Source organism: Pteronotus mesoamericanus, unplaced genomic scaffold (assembly GCF_021234165.1).
Source record: "Pteronotus mesoamericanus isolate MK-2021 breed Mesoamerican mustached bat unplaced genomic scaffold, CSHL_Meso_final contig_94, whole genome shotgun sequence".
NCBI lineage: Eukaryota > Metazoa > Chordata > Mammalia > Chiroptera > Mormoopidae > Pteronotus > Pteronotus mesoamericanus.
In genome coordinates, this window is record NW_026555285.1 from 50,527,767 (window position 1) to 50,549,503 (window position 21,737).

At 42.1% G+C, this 21,737-nt stretch overlaps 1 protein-coding gene across 3 annotated transcripts in view; it reads left to right on the forward strand.

Moving 5' to 3' along the window:
- The window catches only part of NBEA (neurobeachin), a 482,091-nt gene that overhangs the window by 158,681 nt on the left and 301,673 nt on the right, over window positions 1-21,737 (forward strand). For all 3 annotated transcript variants that reach the window (XM_054586547.1, XM_054586549.1, XM_054586548.1), the window contains exon 33: window positions 5,925-6,052. In XM_054586547.1, the coding sequence (XP_054442522.1) occupies window positions 5,925-6,052 (128 nt within the window). The remainder of the gene's footprint in view (window positions 1-5,924; window positions 6,053-21,737) is intronic.

Consider the following 21,737-nt stretch of genomic DNA (forward strand, 5'->3'; position numbering starts at 1 on the left):
GGGCTGTGCGGTGGTTTGAGCCCCTGTGGGCAGTGTCCGGCAGCGCCCTCGCTGCCCCTGGGAGAGGCGACCGCAGGCCCTTCTGTCCCGGGCGCAGCTCTCGCAGGCCCCGCCCCCGCCCTCTCCCCCCTTCCCTCATTATCTCTACATTCATTGTTTAATCTTTTGTTTCAGTGTCTCTTCTTATTGGACCAATTGCTGATTCACTGATTTTTTTCTTGTTACTATTAAGTCTGTTGATAAGCTCAATGAAGGCATTAGTGTCTCTTTTAGTGTATTTTTAATTGGTAGCATTGTTTCTTTTTCACAGTTTCTTCCTTTGTGTTGAAATTCCCCATCTGTTTATGCATGTTGACTATATTTTCAATGATTAATCAGCTCTTAAAATATGGACCATAGTTATTTTAAATTCTCGATTTGGCAGTTCCAGCATCTGCTTTACCTGGGACTCTGATTCTCTTGGGGTGGTTCTGATGACATTGACTGACTTTTCTTCCTTAGGCTTCAGAGCACCCCCCTCCATCACACACACACGTGTGCGCGCGCGTGCGCGCGCACCCTCTGGCCGCTGCTGCTGCTCCCCCTTGCTGGACACTTGCAGGCCCGGCGTTTGGGGCGTTTGGGTGACCCTGCGTTGCCCCGGCTCAGACTTGGCTTTAGGCAGGTGTTGCTCTGGGTCTTGGAAGCAGGGCCTCTCCCCTCTTCCTGAGGCTCCCAAGGGGTTGGAGAGTATCTGCATTTCAGGTCTCCGGATGGACTCGAGCCCCTTCGCGGAGCAGTGTCCCCTCTGTTCCCGCCCTCACAGCAGGCTTCTTCCCGGCACCTCAGGGGCGTGGCTTTGCTGTCCCTGTCCACCGGGCACCTGCCGTGCCTCGCAGTGCGCAAAGGGACAGAAGACTGCGGCCCGCCACCCAGGCCCCCTGGAGCAGGGGGAGGGCTGCGGGGAGGGCCTGCAGCTCCGTGTCCCTCCCAGCTGCTTGCTGGCTGCCAGGCCCCGGCCGTTAGGGAAAGCCTCCCCTGTTTCTCACCAGCCCCCGCCCCCCAGTGCCACCACCTGCCCCTGCCCCTCCCTGGCTCCGGGGCTCCTGCAGCCTGCGACTGACCGGGCCCTGACGGGGTCTGACAGCCGGACACTCCCTCCGGTACCGGGCTTCCCTTTACAGCTGGGCCTGGGGTGACCCATGACAGCTCTCCAGGAGCAGAGTGGGAGTTCCCCGTGGCTCTTGCAAGCTCCATGTTCCTAACCCGTGGTTTTCTGGTTGCAGTTTCAAAAAATACCATGCGAACCAAGAAAAGCGTCCATTGACAGACGGCCCGCAGGAAGCGCCCTGGTGGCCAGAGCACCTCCGTCCGGAGGCTCGCTGGGCGGCGTTCTGGGGCACTGGGGCTGCGACGGTCCCAAGGGCGAGTGAGGGGCGTGGGGTGGCTGCAGGGACAGCAGCCTCTGGGTTCTGGGACCTGATTTTGTCTCCTCAGAGGCCGGGCTTTGACATCCAGCTGGGGGCCCTGGCCCAGGAGTCCCCCCCTTGAACTTCCCAGGGACTGAGGGTCTCTGTCTAAGGGGCTCCATGATGGCCCGCCACAGAACTGCTGCCCTGAATTTTTCTCTAATGTAGTAAAATTGTTATTTAGCAGGAAAAGTTTTAGTTCTTCAATTTTTATACCACTTATTTAAAACGTAGCCTTCTTTGTAGTATAGGTTTATCGTTTTGTCCCAGTTAAATGATATATACTCTGGACCTTATGTTTTTATTTTACTGTAGTTAATTTTTATGCCATTTTATTTGACTAGGTGACTAGAGGGGAGGGAATTGTTCCATTTTGGTTTCTTTCATTTTCCTTCTCCCTACAAAACATGCAACTTACAGTTTTCAAAAATGTACTCCTAAGAAACTGTTATAATTATCTAAGCAGGGGTGTCTAGCCTTTTGGCGTCTCTGCGCCACACCGGAAGTTGTCTTGGGCCGCACATTAAATACATTGTGACACTTAATCACACACACACACAAATGCCATAATGTTTTAAGTAAATTTACAGTCTTGCGCTGGGCCGCATCCGCAGCCGTCCTGGGCCACACGTGGCTGAAGGTCAGATGCCCCTGGAGACCCTAAAGCATCCCGGCATCACCCTTCCTGAACCTGAAAATGTCTCTCTCAAATGCAGTTGGCCGTAGAAAAGTAAACTCGCATACAAAGGAATTCTAGTTAGGCTTAATTTCTTAGTCTTTTGTAATTTTATGTACTTTCTTAACCATTACATCATGCACTTGAAAATGTCTAAGATTCTGTTAAGAAAGAATGAGGAGAAAATGCCATTTTTAAGTTAAAAGATCACAGGGCCATGGCCTGTGTGGCTCAGCTGGTTGGAGTGTTGGCGTGGAAACCAGAAGGCCGTGGGTTCAGTTCCCGGTCAGGGCGTTACATAGGTTGTGGATTCACGTACAAGAGGCAGCCAGTCGGTATTTTTTCTCTCGAATTGATGTTTCTCTCCCTCTCTTCCTTCTCCTCTCTCTAAAACCAATAAGCATTGTCCTCAGGTGAAGATTAAAAAGAAGGAAAAAAAGATCATGGGAGAAATAAAATAAGCAAGAGTTTTTTCAGCTTCATGTTTTGCTTAGTGGCTGCAACCCTAAAGAGTCACAGTTGGAAGAAGTTGTTTTTCAGTAGGTCCCATTGTCACGGTCTGATATCTGGGGTGCACATCAGTCCTCCGCTACCTGTTAGTAGTATGCTTGTATTTCATATAGGAAGGTTAGTGAAGCATGAACAACATATTTAAAGTCAGTTTGTCTGTTACTCGTCGTCATGGGTCACTGGTGAAGAATTGAACTTGGCAGTGTATTGTTTTGCTGTCATTGAAACTCTGCCCATCTTGTCTTCACATCAGCTCTACTTAAATCAGTCCACTCACCTCTGCTTGCATTTCCTGATTTGCATAGGAGCATTCAGTTAATACAATCCACTGTAGAATTCACTAATGTAATAATTTCCTTTATACTTGGGCCTCATCTTTTGGGTACATTGCTTAAGGGTACATGATTATTCATTTTCGTTTTACATTTTATTTTTATAGATACCTATTATTTTTGTATAATTTAAGAAATGAATGACAAAATTGAAGAACTTTAACACACCAAATTAAATTATTAAGGGTTTACTGTATTTTTGACATTATGCTGAGGGCCTAGGAGAATACAAAAAAGTTAAAATAAAAATTGCAACATTATGAAGTAGCACTATTATAAGGCAGTTTATTAAAATACAACTCAAATGTAAGCAATATCTAAATAAAAGTAGAATTAATATGTTTTTGCAGAATTCTAAAGCATGTAACATTGAAAAATAATCAGCACTTTGTTGTGAATGCATATTTATTTAGAAAATGAGACATAATCTGACTTTTTTCTGCTGGTTCCTACAATCACCTTGGCCTTGGACATGTCTCCAGTTCTGTTACATATGAAAAAATTTGATAATTGCAGGCAGGGGTTTTCATAACAATTTTTTATCCACAGGTTATTATATCTTTAGTTAAGTAAATTTCTTAAAAAATCTATAAATCTCTGTAAATGAGATTTTCTTAATACAGGTAAAGACCAATACATGATTGTGTTTTTTTTTAAAACAGTAATAATAAACTGTTATGTTTTATGATGTATTGTTTTAGTCCAGGCTTTGAATCTATAGACTTTCACCTAAAACATTTTTATTTTTTGCCATGATTTGCTTTCCTGTAGTTGGTTACAAACCTCCCCCAGGACTGTGTAGGGCAACTCACCCACGTAGGGCACCCTTGCGTTATTTCTGTGGGCAAAATACCTGAGACTGAAGGACTGGTTTTTGTTGAATAATGAAAATAAACTTTCAAATAAAACTAAGAAGTTGCTACTTAATCTTTTCCCTAAATTAAGTAAACTATGCTAATTTTTCTTACAAAATAATTTTGACAGAACCTAGGTTTTTTTCTGGTAATTAAGTATTATTTCTATTTTTAAAGTAAAAACTGACTTGAAATGGAGTAATTCAGTTATTTTTTATAGGACACACAAGGTCAAGGAGTACCCCTTATTAAAATGTTTTTTTTAAATGTTAAACAGAAATTTTTCATATATGCCTTGCAATTGGGGAAAAGGAGTTTTTTTATTGTGTGTTCTTCTCAGATGAGAGTTGTGAAATAACGCTATAGGCTGTGTGTGTGTGTGTGTGTGTGTGTGAGAGAGAGAGAGAGAGAGAAAGAGAGAGAGACTGGGGCTATTTGCTAGGTGATACAGGTGGGTGTAAGGCCAAGATTTATAGCTGCGCCGTTTCCCTTGAGAATATGAATTATCAGAGGGTGGCGAGCAACATAGCGTCCCCTCCCTTTAACGTCCACTGTGAGGGGCCTGGAAATATTGGCGACCTGCCTGCTTTCTTCACTGTAAGAAGGTGAGGATGAGACTTGTTAGAAAAATTTGTTGTTTTGTGATAGACAAATCTGACTGTTTCATTTCATAATGATTTTTTGTACTTAAAAGCTTTGCTTTCTTGCTGGGTAAAATGTTACATTGTCTTTTATTACAAAGATAAAATTGTTGCAAGATGATATGTATGGGCATCACTTAATATTCTATAAATTCTGTAAGAAAATATTTGTGAAAAATCTTATAAATATCCACTCTCTGAGAAATGTCTATTTTCATGCATACACTTAAGGTAATTAACACACTATTTACATAACGCACATGTACTTAGTTGCTTTGATTAGTTTCCATTTGATATTTAACTTAGTCACTCAGAACAGTATTTTTGCAATCCTGAAGCCTCATACATAAACCTGTAAAATATGAAAAGTTTTAAACTAGGGGTAAATATTCCTGGATTAATTAACAGTATACTACAATCCAAGAGTATAACTATGATGTGAACCTGTATAACCCAACTAGCATTTTTCTAAAGTAGATTTATTGTCATTAATTAATCTTAAATAAGAATACCCATGCCCCCCTCGGAAGCCAGCCCCTCCGCCGGGCTGTCCCCTTCCCCAGGTTTGCGCTCGCCCCCCGCAGGCAGGCACGTGTCCTCGGGGGAGGCCCCTCCTGGGAAGGGTTGCAGGAAGCGGTCCTGCGCAGTGGGGCGACGGATGAAGAGCGGAGCCAGATAGAGGGGCTCTGTCTGTGTTCCCCACACTCAGAAATGAGGCGCCACTCCTCCGCCGCTCTGGGCGGCCTGTCCTGTGCTGGCTTGTCTTGTGACGGCTCAGGCTCCCGACCAGAAAATGCTTCAATCAGAGCAGGTGTTGTCAGGCTCGCGGTCCAGCTCGGCCCCTGAGGCCGGTGCCCCGCGCGCGCGGACTCTCGCAGCCGCACCCGGCCCCCCGCCCGCCGCAGGGACTCGGGGCGAGGGTCGGAGAGCAGACCCGGCGGCCTGCGGCGGCCCCCCAGCCCCAGCCCCAGCCCCAGCGTCTTTGCTGACCCGAGCTCTTCCCCACGATGGATGGTAGCCTCACTCCGGCTGCACAGCAAGTCGTCCCCGCGCTCGTTGAGCTTTGGAGGGACTTGCCAGGGAACTCGCGAGGTCAGCGTCAGTTACCGCAGCGGGCACAGGGACCCGTGCGGTGGCTGAGGGGCGGAAGGATAGAGCTAGGGGAACTTGTTCTCCGGACGCAGCTGGAGCAATGAGTAGAGCCACAGCCCCCGCGGGCCAGGGACCCGGGCCTCCCCGCCGCCCCACCTTCCCGCCGCAGAGCAGGCCTGGTGTCGCCTCTGCGTTGTGGCCTTGACTGAGGGGAAGGAGGCGGGCGAGTGCCTGCCTCGGGTGGAGTGTTACTATTCAGTGGGTTAGGATTTGAAGTCTATGATTTTCAAAGGTTCTGATTTAAAAGTAAAGTTGATTTGACTTTTTATTTTGAATTATATTTACTAGTCTTTATGTCTTAATTTCAACAGCATCACTGCAAAACTTGAAAGAGCTTTAGAAAAAGTTGCTCCTCTTCTTCGTGAAATTTTTGTAGACTTTGCCCCATTCCTTTCGCGCACACTTCTTGGCAGTCACGGACAAGAGCTATTGATAGAAGGTATGATTTCTCTCTCAATTCTCATTACTTTAGTTTCCTATATTGTTTCTGTTAATCATGGCATAATTTGTGCTTCGGGAGGGATATGTGTTGCCAAAAGAATATAATGACATGGCTTCTACACATTCTAATAAGATATTAGTAAGTGCTTTCTCCTTGTTCATTTTTTAAATGTAACATGTTCGCACAGTCAGTGTTACTGCCCAGCTACTAACAGAAAGAAGAACTTTGAGAACGGGCTGGGCAGGGAGGCCCTGGCTCTTAGGGTGGTAACCACCCGCTGCTGCTGCGCAGCTGCGCTGGGGCGCTGTGCTCCCTAAGCCCAGACCTCCGGGTCTCGGCCTAAGAGCTAGGCTTCTGTACCTGGACATTGATTCACATAGTATTTGTGAATCAATGTCCATTGACATACTAAAATAAATACAATAAATGTATTCATGTAGCAGTGCTACTACTGGGTCTTGTGCCGTTATTAAAAGTGAGACAAATCAGCACCAAGTTTCCTATGAGCCAAAGCAAAGGTGGACTTATTCTAAGTTATATGACTCACATTACTGGTCCATAAGTGACAGTTTATGGCACCTGTAAAACGTAAGGAATTGCTATCAGGTAACTTTTTAACTGCCCTATGTTGGTTGGTCAGTACCCCACATACAGAGCCCCCTTTCCAGAATCTTCCATGGCCAGACATCTGTTCTGGCCTGTTTCTTATTTCTTTCCAGCACCTCAGACGGAAGGAGAAATGGCTAGGTGATCGAAAATAATTTTTCTTGGCCTTCTCTAAGTTTACCTCAAATATTCTGAATTGAGTTGAAAAAGCATTAGAAAAATATGCCACTTAAATTTTTAAAAAGTGACTGCAAAAAATGAAACACTGAAACAAGTTATGTATTGACAGTTCACTTTGTGTTCACCAGGCAGAATACAATTTTATTTTGTAACTTTCTGCATCTAAAGATATACCCTAATTTTAAAATATCCTATGTTTAAGATTATTTGGATGTAATATACATATTCTCTGTATTAAAATAATTGTCTTAATAAAATGATAGTAAATGGTAGATCTTAGGTTTGAGTTTTGTTTTTTAAATACCATTATTGGCAAAATATAAAATTGATAACCTTAAGATATGGCCCCTCAAATGTCTGCCAGTTCATCCAACCCAAAACCCTAGAAACAGCTGCTGTGCAGGAGGACGCACTTGGGGTCCCTCGCAGTGCGGGCAGGCCCTCCTTCGCCAGACCGCGCTCTGCCCAAGCCCTGGCCCCTGCAGACACAGGGCACTGCCCGACTGCACTGCCGCTCGCCCTCATTCGTGCCGCTCTTCCTTCTGCATCGGGGCCGCCTCCATTTTTCTGTTTCCAAAATTACTCTCATTCTTTGAGTCCTGCTTCAGGTTCCTTATGCCGAATTAATGCCTCTTCTTCTGCAGTCCTGTGCCATTTTATTTATACAACACTAATAAAATTATTTTTTTGCTTGTAAAGAGAAAGAATCTTATGATGTCTGTTAACATTGCCTAACTTAGATTCTGGTACATAATAATTCAGCTTTTTCCCCCTTGTACTTGAATGGAACACTGTGGGGTTTTTTCACTAATAATTTTTGGAAAAGGTAAGTTGTGAAAACAAGGAAGAGAGGTGAAGCCATGCGGTGCGGTGAAAATCCCCAGCATGGACCGTGGGCGCCCAGGGTTCCAGCGCCTCACGCAGCCCGAGGAAACGCACGGCGTCTCCGGTTCCCACTCGCAAATGGGCACTCACGCTCATTCTTTAGTTTCCCTCTGCTCTGTTTCCCTTGTTTCTGTGATGTGACACGGGAGATTCGCAGGATAAAAATGTATACTGGTGAATGAGTCTGACTGCTTTCGACATTATCATGTGTATGTATCTGGCAGGAATGCAGCTGAATTTAGGCAACTAAAGGTATTTAATGTCTTACAAAAAGAAAAAGCAAGTAGTCTTATTTTACAGTATCATAAAATATATCTGAGTTGAATTTTTGTGTTAATACTACATTGTTTTTCCTAACTCACATTTCTATTCATTTAATTGTTTTCTTATAGACTAATTAATCTTTTGGTAATATTTTATATTATTATATGCTTTAAAATACAAACTAAAATGTTCTTTAATTTTTTAAATTTGTCACTTTTATTAGTCAACCTGTTTTAAATTTATTCTCTTATTCTAATCAATGTAGTTTACATCTTTCAAGGTTACTTCTTATTAACAGTACCTATTTTTACATAGCTTTAGTGTGTGTATGCCTCTCTGGGCAATAATTAAGGATTTTGAAGACAGTACTTACTTGGAGCTTACTGAATTTTCTTTAAGAAAATTCTAGCTTTTTGTTGGCAAACCACTGCATTTAAATTAGAGTAACTACGAAGCCCAGCAGCCCAAGGAGATGAAACAAACGGGTCAGAAGTTGTTCTCTGTGCCCGGCGCAGCCTGGAGGCGGCCCTTCCTGAACCCTGGTATATAAGGCTGGTCGCTGACCCTCAGGTGGCAGGTTACCTCTTGGTGATTTTTATTTAGGGGCCTGAGAAGCCCAGTGGGCCTGGCGTTGGAATGAGTGATAAGGAGACAGTGCCACCGCAGCTAACAGGAGGAGAAGGCGCTTGGGGGGGGGCATTAGTACAGGGAAGGGCAGCCTGCACACTGCCCGGTGTCAGCCTGGCCCACCGATTATATTCTGTGAGCATTTCTGTTGGCCTGAGAGCTCCTGAGAATATTGAAGGCAGCTTAAGTATCCTCAAGGTGCATTACAAGTGCCCTAAGCGCCCAAGGACAGGAAATGGAGTATAGTTAGGAGGCCCGAAGTGGGAGAGGGGAGGTGGTGGCCCAGGCTACTCCCTTTAACTCTTCAGGCAAGTTCTTGGCCTCCTGTTGCTACTTCTCTCTGTGTGTCACCTCAATTTTTTTGCGTCTCTCCCAGACCGGCCTCATGTCCTCAGTCATCAGAACTTTCATCATCGGACTGTAAGTCACTACCTATCCAGAGAGGACCTGCACAGCTCAGTCGCGGGCTTAGGTGTGCGCCTCTGCTCTAGCTGCTTAGGATGGCTGGGGGTGGGAGGGCAGGCTGGGGGTAGCGCACAGGCCGCCCTTGGAGACACTGTGTATAAGCTGACACATCTCAGAAAAGAATGGCAGCAGTAAAGGGGTGATGCTGCCGAGCCTCCTGTGCAGTAGGCAGCGCTAGCGAATGTTTTGTTAAATATTAAATTCGTGTGGTATTTGAGGCCAGCATATGTTTGAAGGATGTAAAATATAGCCTGCGATTTCCACCTCCACCGAAAGAGAACATCACAAAGGTGTTGTTATAGCAAGAATGAGCCTTGAAGCATATAGACTAACAGCATGGCTACATCATTAGAAAAATGTGTATTTTCATTTCAATTTAAAAATTATATATTAAATGTAATTTCAGAAGTTATTTTAAAATTGCAATAATACAGAAAACTACATGACCAGTTCAGAGTAGATAGATAGCAGTGGGAGCATAGTTTTTAAATATCCCTGAATTCCTCTGTGAAAAACAGTCATAACAATAGAAAATAAAATAATAACTGCTAGCCCCCTTAATAACTGCTAGTCCATTAGCAACAACAAATGGGCCCTTACCATGAACTCGGTGACAAGGTATCTGGTTATGACTGGGGGGGATAGTTCATCTAGAGGTTCTAGAGGTCTAAGACAGACGTGCTGTCTGCAGCTGCGTGGGAGAGACGGCGGGCAGACATGCCCTGGGGAGCCCTGGCGGCCAACATGGAGAAGAGCTGCGAAGCAGGGGAGTTCTGGCACCCACACGGGTAGGTGAGCCCCAGGGCGTCCCAGTGACACTTCCTTAGCCAGGGCCATCTAGGCCCCAGGAAACACCCACCCACCCACCTTGGTCCTCGTCCAGGACACAGCCCCACCCACCCTGAGGTTAAATGACTGCGAGCAGAGTTTAGATAAAGTCCAAGGAAAATGGGGGAGGCAGACGGAGCAAGCATACCTTCCAAAGTCAGCTGTCATATTTTTGAAAACTCCATGAAGACAATCAAAGGGGATCTCCAGAACCTGAAGGGGGGAAAAAAAACCCTACCTAAAAATTCAGGTATACTAAATGAACATGAAACAATAACCAGCAAAAAGGATTTCAATCCCATATCTTACAATAAGAAAAATGAGAAAGAGTCGATAAAAAGCCCCTCATGCCATGAGAGTGTACCCAAATAAAAGATGAACAGTTTTTAAATAAGATAAAAGACAGAAAATGATACAGGATATGAAACAACAATTTAAATTAGAATTTAGAGAATCAAGTTAGGTGATAAAACTTCGGAATAATTCAAAATGGAGAAGTTTAGAAATGAAGGCTAAATTAGAAGAATAAAGAAGTGAATAAACTAAGGAATAACAGGAATATAAGGAAAGAAATTTTAAATATCAGAAAAAAATGGCTAAAGACTCTAGAAAAGATGAGAGACAAATTTAAAATATCCAATATATATAAAGGTTTCCAAAAGAGAAAATCAAAGCAAATCATAGAAAAATAATAGGATCAGTTATTCAAAGACACTCCTAGAATTTAAAAAAAAACAAAAAGGACATTTTTCTTCTAGAAGAAATACAGGCAATAATATTGTGGACATTTTTCTTAGTAATAGTTTTCTAATATATCTCCTTGGTCAGGACTATATCAAACTAAAAAGTTTTGCACAGCAAAAGAAACCAAAAAAATGAAAAGACAACCCATATGTAATATGAATAAAAGAATATATAATGGGAGAACATACTCTCCAATGATACATCTGGTAAGTTGTTAATATTCAAAATATATAAAGGACACAAACTCAACACCCCCCCCAAAAAAATCCAATTAAAAAGGGGTAAAGGACCTGAAAAGATACTTCTCCAAAGAGAGCATACAGATGCCCAACAGACATATGAAAATATGCTCAATGTCACTAATCATCAGGGGAATGCATATTAAAACCACAATGAGCTCTCACCTCCCACCTGGCAGAATGCTGTCATCCATAAAACAACAACAAAAACAATTGCTGGGGAGGATGTACAAAAAAGAGAGCCCTCGTGTTGGTGGTGGGAATGCAGACTGGTGCAGCCACTGGAAAGCTGTGGAAGTTTCTCAAAAAATTAAAAATGGAACTGCCTTATGACCTAGCGAGTCTACTGCATATATATTTGAAGAATGTAGAATGCTAATATTTTGAAAGAATATATCCATGCCTATGTTCATAGCAGCATTATTTACAGTAGCCAAGCTATGGAACCAGTCCAAGTGCCCATCAGAAGACCAGTGGCTAAAAAACCTGTGGTACATATATGGAATGGAACATTACTTGACCACAAAGAAGAACAAAATTGGATCATTTCTGATAGCGTGGGAGGACCTAGAGGGTATTATGCCAAAGGAAGTAAGTAGTTTAGGGAAAGACAAGTCCCTTGTGATTTTATGTGGAATCGAAAACAATGTAAGCTAATAAAACAGAAACGGACCCATAGGTACAGAGAACAGACTGATGGTTGCCAGAGGGAAGGGGCAGTGGGAGTTGGGGTTGAGAAGCACGGATTGGTAGCCACGGAAGAGTCTTGGGGATGTGAAGTACAACGTAGGAAACAGCCAATAATATTGTAATAGTTAACGTTGCCAAGTGGGTGCCAGAAATATCAGGGAGACACTTTGTAAAGTATAATTGTCTAATCACTATGCTGTACACACGAAACTAATACAAAAACAACAGCAAATGTAAGCTGTAATTGAAAAGTCTTTACTTAAATATATATGGAATATCTGAAGAAATAACCCAGATGACCAACATTGAAACATATTCTAGTAAAGTCTATGGTTCTTTTTAAAGGAAAAGAAACATTTCCGGTATCTCACTAAAAATACAAATTAACAAAGTGAAAGAATTGTCATTGTGCTTTTTGACATTTTTTAACTAGAAGAAAAATGGGAGTAGGTATGTAAGATACTCGAGGAACGAGAATGTCAGCTGACGTTTGTGCATGGAGACTGCAGCTAAGCCATCAGCAAGCAGGTCTCTGGGGCTGTTGCTCCTCGGAGACTCCCAGGAGGAACAGGCTGTGGAACAGCGTCCGGCACGCCACTCTCGGGAAGATGTTGGGGGCTCTTTGTGGCCAGTGGCGGGGGGGGGGGGTGTATTTGGGGAGCTGGCTGGAAGGTGGATCATGGGGGAGGGTGTAGAAACAGTAGCTCTGTGCTGGATAACAGGCAGGGGGACAGTGATTACATTTGCAGCGTCATTATCATTTATACAACACTGTTGCATAACGTCGGATAGAAGCTGCTTAGTACTTACTTACATTCTCACTATTTTATCCCATGTGCCCAAATATCAGGACTCTCGTTAAGTGAAGGTGTTCTGGATGTAAAACAGAAAAGGTAGAGTGAAAGCACTTTGTTCTCAATTTGAATCGGGTGTCGCTAACATGAAATTACTCTGTGTGCACGTGTCCATATGTGTGCACTTCGGCCACGCCCACTGCTTGCCTGGGCACAGTGGTCCCGTGCGTGTCGATGAGGAAACCGAGTGTCCATATTATGCCTAGAAGTATCGTGTGCCACTTCAAATGAGAGCTTCTGGAGACACGGGCATTTCCTGGCCGGGGTGGAAAATGTCCACGAGTCTCCGGTGGGTGGGGCTTGGGAACGACCAGGGCGTGCACGGGAGGCCGAAGCAAAGGCGGAGGCGCCCCCTGGAGGACGCTCTTGACGGCGGAGGCGGGCGCGCTTGGCCTCAGAAAGGGCGATTGCTGCGGTGCCTTGATTCCATGGCTGTGTTTCATAAACGTGGTTTTCAAATGATTTGGGGGAATTTTGAGAATGATAGGGAAGTGGCACATTATTTTGAAAACGTACAAAGGGAAAGATAGTTTCTGTCATTTCTTTTTAAGTTATTTGTGTTACCAAGTCATTCATGAGGGAAGTTTTCTTTTTATAGAAATATAAAATACGTGATCCATGACAGAAGGATGTTGGAGTTAGATTACTAGGATTTAGCATCCTGTCAGGAATCGCTGCTAACACCCCAGAAAAAGAAGACTGGGCTGCCGGGTTGGGAACACATTCATCACCCACTGAGGCTGCTGGACGGACGGACGCGTGAACGGGTTGCTCAGTAAAACGCAAGCGGAGCCTGATGGCGCCCATGTACCCAGCACTTTAAACTGCGTCATGGGAATCCCAGTACCAGAACTAACACTGGTGGGGACTCTGCACTACGAATGTCTTGATTTCTTCAGATTAAGTAATTTATCTGAAGAATTAGGCCATAGACTTTAAAGAAAAGCAGAGTGATTTTCACGAAAGCGGGGTGGTTTGTCACTGAAACAGGGAGGGTGGCTCTTGAGATACTTGGCAAACGTCTGTCTCCTGAGCTGCAGTGGTTACAGGGTGTTCGCTGTGTGACGTTTTACAAAAGGCTCCTCAATGCCCCCTGTGGAAAAAGTGATCAACAGTGTCATTAAGACAAATAACGGCGAACTATACATTATGTTGGTCATATGAAGACGGCATCACAAAGAAGCAATTTATGTCCATAATAGTCCATCAGCTTCAGCGAAAGCTCAATTTCAGACACCCTCAGATTTTTCTCAGGGCATTCGGTGGGCGCCCTTTTAAGTTTCAGCAGTTGGGTGAAGGGCTGAGTACGCCCAAGGCCACTTCGAAGATGAGGGAGCCGTTGTAACGTACTCGCAGAGGCTGCGCCGGCCAGGGATGAGCACTGCGCCTGCGCGGGTGTTGGAAGCGCGCGGCGCGCACAGGCCGCGCTGCCGCCGCGGTGGGAAAGGGCGGGCGGGACGGAAAGGCGGTGAGAGCCGCTGGACATCCTTTTTGAGTTAAAGGAAGCGGCGAAATTGGATTCCTTCTTCACTGAATACGCAAAAGCCAGTACTGATGGGAAAGAGAAAAACATGTTGCTAAAATCAAGGACTTTAACAAAACACCGGAGCATGAAGTGTGGCGGTTCACGCGTATAACCGAATGGAAGCGGGTTTAGCACGTGAAGGGACACCTTGAAAAGGTAAGTGATGGGGAGGGCCATGCGCGCGACGGGGACCTGGGAGGCCCTGGGCGCTCGCATCCCACGGGGCCGCGAGTAAACACCCACGTGCGGTAAGGGCGGCCTCGTGTCAGCTCCAGTGACCTCGGAAGGAGCTGTGGCAAACCAGCAGATGCCTGAATGGTCGCGGCGTTGGTGGCATGTCGTTTGCTCTGTGTCACGTGCCCCCTTCCCCCCCCGCCCCGCCCTGGCGCAGCGTAGCAGCTGCCCTGGCCCAGGAGGACGTGACGGGGCTCCCCGGTTTCCCCGGGACGGAAGGAGAGGATGGGGCTCCCTGGCGGGTGACGACCGCCCAGGCCCAGGGTCTGCCTTGGTCGCCTCAGCGCCCTGGTGGGCTCGTGAGCCGGTGCCTCCCGCGGGAAAAAGGCTCGAGCGGTGGCCGTGGTCACCGCCTGTTGGATGTGCAGTGGTCTGCACCCCTGTGTGTGGTTGGGGCAGAGAAAACAGGACCAATTGTAGTAAAGATGCAAGTCTTCTGTGAAGAAACATTCTGGAGACCCTTAGGGAAACTTCGACATTTAAAAGCAGCGTCTCCTCAGGGACAGGAGCAGAAGCACGTGCACAGACGAAGGGGACACTAATCCCGGAAAACACCCGGGAAGCCCGGGCTGCTCAGGCAGGCTGATTTGCAAAAGCCTCCCCTCGACGGGAGAGCCATACCTAATGGGAGAGGTGATTTTCAAAATGCCAAAATAGCAGCACAAACACACCAGTCATACAAGGAACCAAGGAACCTGATTCATTCATAGGAGCGACATATCCAGAAAGTAACTCAAGAGGTACAGGCCTCTGACTTGGCAAATGATGTTTTAAATGTCTTAAATGGGCTTACTGAGCAAAAAGAAAAAACAGACTGGAAACGAAACAAAATGAAAGGAATATTTTTGAGTAAGATGAGAATATCAACGGAAAGATTATAAAAAAAGAACCAAACAAAGCCTGGAGCTGAAAAATACAGTACTTCAACTGAAAATTCACCAGAGGAGTTTAAGATCGAAGCTGATGAGGCGGAAGAAGGAATCAGTGAATTTTAAGGCAGGTTTTTTATTTATGTTTTTCTTCATTTGTATTATTGACAGTATTGCAGATGTCCCCATTTGCCCCCTTTTCCCACCTGACCCTGGCCCCTCTGTCCATCACCACACTGTTGTCTGTGTCCATGGGTCATGCATGTATGTTATTTGGCTGATCCCTTCATCTTCTTCCATGTAGTCCCCCCTCCACCCCTCTCCTCTGACAGCTGTCAACCTGTTCTATGCATCCATGCCTCTGCTTCTATTTTGTTTCTCATTTTATTTTATTCATTAGATTTTGCATGTGAGTGAGATCATATGGTGTTTGTCCTTCTCTGACTGGCCTATTTCACTTAGCATAATACTCTCCAGGTCCATCCATGCTGTGGCAAAGGGTAAGAGTTCCCTTTTTATGACTGTATAGTATTCAGTTGTGTAAATGTACCACAGCTTTTTTATCCACTCACCTACTGATGGGCGTTTGAGCTGCTTCCAGACCTTGGCTTTTGTAAATAACACTGCTGTGAACATATGGGTGCGTAGGTTCTTTCAAATTAGCATTTTGGGTTTTTTATGATCAATTCTCGGAAGTGAGATCACTGAGTCAAAAGGCAGTTCAATTCCTAATTTTCTGAGGAAAATCCATACCGTTTTCCACAGTGGCTGGACCAGTCTACATTCCTACCCATAGGGAAGACATTATTTGAAATCATTAAGTTAGAGGAGCAAAAAGTAAAAAGAAGGAAGAAAAGGGAATGGAGCCTAAGGGACATATTGGACCATCACTTGGCCTTATGGGAATCCCAAAAGCAAAGAAAGAACGAAGCAGAAACTTCATATGAAGAAACAGTAGCTGAAAATTTCTCAAATTTGTGTAAAGAGACACACAGTTTCAAGAAGTTAAAGTCCAAGGAGGATAAATACAAACAGACATACTAATGCCTTACAGATACTTATATCTATATAGTCAGAAACAAAGAAGAAATCTAAAAGATATGAGAGAAAATGATTTGTTACGTACAAACGAGCTCCTACAAAATTGTCAGCGGGGCTTTTATTTTTTTTTTTTTTTTTAACGGAAAGCTGACACGCCTCAAAGCAATGGGATATATTTGAAGAACAAAAAAAGCTGATGACTAAGAATACCATGTCCACCACAACTGTCCTTTGAAAGTGGACATCTTAAAACTTTCCCAGATAAACAGACTCAGGAATTCATCATCACTAGACTGAATCTGGAAGTCATGAATGAGTCATTCCAGGTAAAACACAGGGATTCTAGAAAAGAACATCTAAAGTTCTCCAGTAAAGGTGTATATGTAGAAACACCTGGTATTATCGTAAGTCCACTTTTGATTCTTTTGTAATATTTAAAAGACAAGAGCATAATATCTCCAACTCTATGCTAATAGGTACATGATGTGTATTGTGTTCTGTGACAACAATGACGTGAAGCATGGGGACTGGCAGAGATGTAAAGGAGGAGAGTTTTGTATGCAATTGGAGTTCAGTTTAGAATTGATTGTTAAAATGTCAATATGTTTTATATAACCCCCATGAAAAGTACAAAGACTGTATCTCTAGAGTTTATACAAAAGAAAATAAGAAATCAAAGCATATCACTTTTAAAAACACAAAAGCAGGAAGGGAACAAGTAACACAATATGCTATAGGGCACATAAAAAACAATTTCCAAAATTCCAATCATTAGTTCTTCACAATTAGTAATTACTTAAAATGTTAAGTGCATTAAATGCTTCAATCAAATGGCATAGATTGGCTGAATGTATTAACCCCTCCCTGCAAAAAACAAAAACAAAACAGTATCCAGTGACAGGCTGTGTACAGGGACTCACTTCATATAAAGCACACAGCTAGACAGAAAGTGAAAGCTGAGGAGGGGAGGTGTGGGAGGGAAGAATACATTTTATACAAATAGTAACCAAAAAAAAAAAAAGTGAGGGATGGCCATACTAATACAAAACAAAACAGACTTTAAAAAACTGTTGTAAGAAGCAAAGAATAATATATGAGGGTGAAAGACTCTTCATTAAGAAAATAAAACAATTATAAATTCACATGCATCAAACATGTGAGTCCCCAAATACATAGAGTAGCCCGACATAACTGAAGGGAGAGGAGATAGATTGTCTAGAATAACAGTAGGAGGCTTCCAGCAGACAAACAGAAGGTCACTATGGAAAGAGATGGCTTGAACAACACCAGACATCAATTGAACCAAACAAACACATACAGGATATGACACCCAACAACAGAATAGGTATTTTTCTCAAGTGCAGAGTGTTTTCCAGGAGAGACTATGGATCAGACCACAAAACATGTCTTAAGACATTTAAAATGATTTGATTCATATTAAGTATCTTTTCTGTTCACAATGGAATGAAACCAGAAATCAGTAGCAGGAGGAAAATTAGAAAATCCACAAATATGTGGAAATTAACACTCAATAGGTGAAAGAAAAAATCTCTAAGGGAATTAGAAAAGATCTTTAGAAAAATGAAAACTGAACTACAGCACACCAAAACTACAAGACATGTAAAAAGGCAGTGCTAAGAGGAACATTTGTGGCTATGAAAGGTTATGTTTTAAAACAGATTTCAAATCAATAAACTGACTGTATACCTTAAGGAACTAGAAAAAGAACAAATTAAACCCATTACTGATGGAAGAAAGAAGATAACAAAGATTAAAGCAAAGATGAACAAAAGAGATAATAGAAAAATGCTGGAGAAAAATCAACAAAACCAAGAGCTGGTTCTTTGTAAGATTAACAAAATCGACAAACCTATAGCTAGATTAACCAAGAACAGAAGACAGGCCGTTTAGATGACTAAAATTTAAAACTAAAGAGGGGGCATTACACTCTATGTCCCAGACACAAGGATTATAAGGAGTACTATGACAAATTATATGCCAATGATTTGTGTGCCTTAGATGAAGTGAAAAAATTCATAGAAATATATGACTTATTCACAATGAATCAAAAAGAAATAGAAAATCTGAACAGACCTAAAATGAGGAAAGAGATTGAATCAGTAATAAGAAATCTTTACCACCAACCTCCCCCTCCCCCCGAAAAAAAAAAGCCTCCGACCAGATGGCTTCCCTGGTGCATTGTCTTGAATGTTTAATAATTAGCACCTGTCCTCCTCAAACTCTTCTGGAAAATTGAGGAGAAGCACGCACTTCCAAACTGTATTAGGCCAGCATTTCTCTGATGCCAAAACTAGACACTGAAAATCCAGACCAAAGTCCTTTATGAATATGAATGCAAAAATCCTTAACAAAATACTAGCAATCCAAATTCAGCATCATATTAAAAGAACTATACTCATGACCTAGAGAGATTTATTCCTGGAATGTGAGGACAGTTCAACATAGGAAATTTCTCAATCAAAGACAAAATGAAGGGAAATAAAAAACGATGCAGAAAAAGCATTTGAAAACATTCAACACCTTTCATAACAAAACCAAACTAGGAAAGAAGGAAACTACTCCTAAGACCAGGAACAAGACAAGGGTCCCTCTATCATCAGTTTTACTCATCATTATACTGAAAGTCCTAATTGAAGCAATTATGTAAGAAAAAGGCATCAAATTGGAAAGGAAAAGGTAAAATCTGTTTGTATATGACATGACATTAACATATAAAATGCTAAAGATCCTCCAAAATACCTGTTAGAACTACTAAATGAATTCAGTGATATTGCAGGAATACAAAATCAACACCCAAAAGATGAGTTGCATTTCTACACACTAACACTGAAAAGTACACAAAGGAAATTAAGAAAATTTGATTTACAGTAGCAAAAATAATAAAATATTTAGGAATAAACTGAACAAAGAAAGTAAAAGACATACCCTGAAAAACTTCCATCAGTGAGAGAGATAAAAGACACAGATAATTGGAAAGACATCCCATGTACTACGTATTGTTAAAATGTCAATAATATCCAAAGAAATCTACAGATTTAATACAACACCTATCAAAATCCCAAAGGTGTTTATTTCAAAGATCACTAAATCTATACTAAAATTTGTATAGAATCTCAAAGGACCCCAAATAGCCAAAACAATACTGAGAAAGAGCAAAGTTGGAGGTTTTGTGCTTCCTTGTTTCAAAACATAATCATAACATTTTGGTACTGGAAAAACACAGGCGTATAGACCAACAGAATAGAACCTCTAGCCCAGAAATAAATTTTTGCATATGTGGTCAAATGGTTTTTGACATGGGTGCCTAGACCATTCAATGGGGAAAGGACAGCTTGATCACAAAAATTGCAAAAACTACATGTCCACATGCAAAAGAATGAAGTTGAACACCATAAGTAAAAACTAATATCGAAGGGGTCAAAGACCTAAATGTAAAAATTAAATGTATAAAACCCTAGCAGAAAACATAGGGAAAAAGCTCCAGAACATTGGGTCTGGTAGTGGTTTCTTATATAAGACACCAGGAGCACAGCCAACAAAAGGAAAAACATAAATCTGACAACACCAAAATTATAAAGTTCCGTGCACCAAAGGACACCATCAATAGAACTCAAAGACAGCCTAGAGAAATGCAGAAACATTTGCAAACCACCTATCTGTTAAGGAGTTAATACCAGGAATGTATGAAGAACTCCCCCAATTCAACAAGATAAACATAGATAATTTAAAAAATGAGAATATTAAAGCCACAAGATACCACCTCACACCCACTATCATGGTTACTATCAAAACACCAGAAAATAATATATTCACCAGAATGTGGAGAAAGTAAAGACCTCATGTGCTCTGGGTGGGGATGTAAGATGTGTTATAGCTGGCATGGAAAACAGCATAGCAGTCCTTAAAGTTAAAAACTGAATGATCACATGAATGGCAATTTCCTTTCTGGCTGTGTCTCTAAAAGAATTGAAAGCAAGGTCTCAAAAATGTCTTTGTACACTCAGGCACATAGCAGCATTATTCAAAGAAGAAAACCATGAAGCAACCCAAGTGTCCATCCACAGCTGAATGGATAAAAAATGTTCAGTCTAAAAAGGAAGAAAATTCAGACACATGCTACAATACGGATGCACCCTTGAGGATATCATGCTAAGTGAAAAAAGCAAGTCACAAATATATTGTATGGTTTCTTATATGAGATATGTGAAAGAGTCACATTTTGGAAACAGAAAATAGGATGGTGGTTGCCAGGGGCTGGGATGAGGGGAAAATGGGGAGTGTTTACTGGATGTAAACTTCTAGTTTTACAAGATGAAAGGTTCTGTAGGTTGTTGGCAGAACATTGTCAATAAACAACATTTAAAATTTGTTAATATGGAAATTTTTGTGTTATGTATATTTTACCACAATTTCAATAAGAGTGAGAAGTTCACCCACTCATGGAAAGATGTGTATCTAACACCAATAAATGACTAAGGTTGATAACCTGGTTACATAAAACCTACCAATTAGTAAGAAATACACAATTTTTTTAAAACAGTGGGTGAAAGACAAAACCTTTAATTTGAAGATGAGGAAAATGCAGGTGGCTAAAAAATATGTTAAAAAGTCAAACCTCATTTGTAATCAGGTAAATAGTATGAAATATGTATTTGTATCCATTTTTTACAAAATGCATATTGAAAACTTATCCAATTGGTACAAAATGTGTATTTAAATCCATATATTGCCCTGGTTGGGTGGCTCAGTTGGAGTGTCATCTCATACACCAAAAGGTTATGGGTTTGATTCCTGGTCAGGGCACATGCCTGGGTGGTGGGTTTGTCCCTAGTTGGGGTGCATATGGGACACAAACAATATCTCGCTCTCACATTGATTTTTCTCTCCTTCTCTCCCTCCCTTCCTTCTCTTCTCTCTAAAATCAATAGGTATGTCCTTGGCGGAGGATTTGAAAAATCAGTCTATTAGGAAGGGTGTAGAATCTCTTAGAGGGCATGCAAATTGTTACAAACCCTTAGAAATGTAACTTTGTGCTATCTTATAAAGTTGACTTTTTAAAGTTACATTGACTCAGTATTTTCATTTTCAGGTATGCAGCACAAAGTAATTTTTTGCATATGTACAAACACAGATATAGATATAAAATGTTTATAACAATAGTGTTTGTGCCAAAGACAAACTTGAAGTGATCTAAACATGCAGTAATAAAAGAGTGGACAAAAATGGTACATATATACAATATAGTAATATGCAGTAGTGAAATTCTATTTCAGAAAAATAATACTTAGCAAAAAACCTTAAGACATGGAGAAGAATACCATGTCTTGTTTAGAGATTCACTCATATGTTAAAAATGTAAAATGTGAATAAATATAATTAATTTATAGGAGTTGTTTCTTATGGAATGGGATTGGAGAGGGCCGCACCAGGGCTTCACAAGTCTGTAGTTTTCACTTCTTAAACAGAGTTTTGATTATCTCTAAATTACAGTTCATACCAGGAATGAACAAACTGTGGCCTGGCAGGCCCTATATGGTGGCCTCCTGTTTTTGTAAATAAGGTTTTATTGAAACCTAGATAAGCCCTATTATTTTGTTATCTAAACTGCTT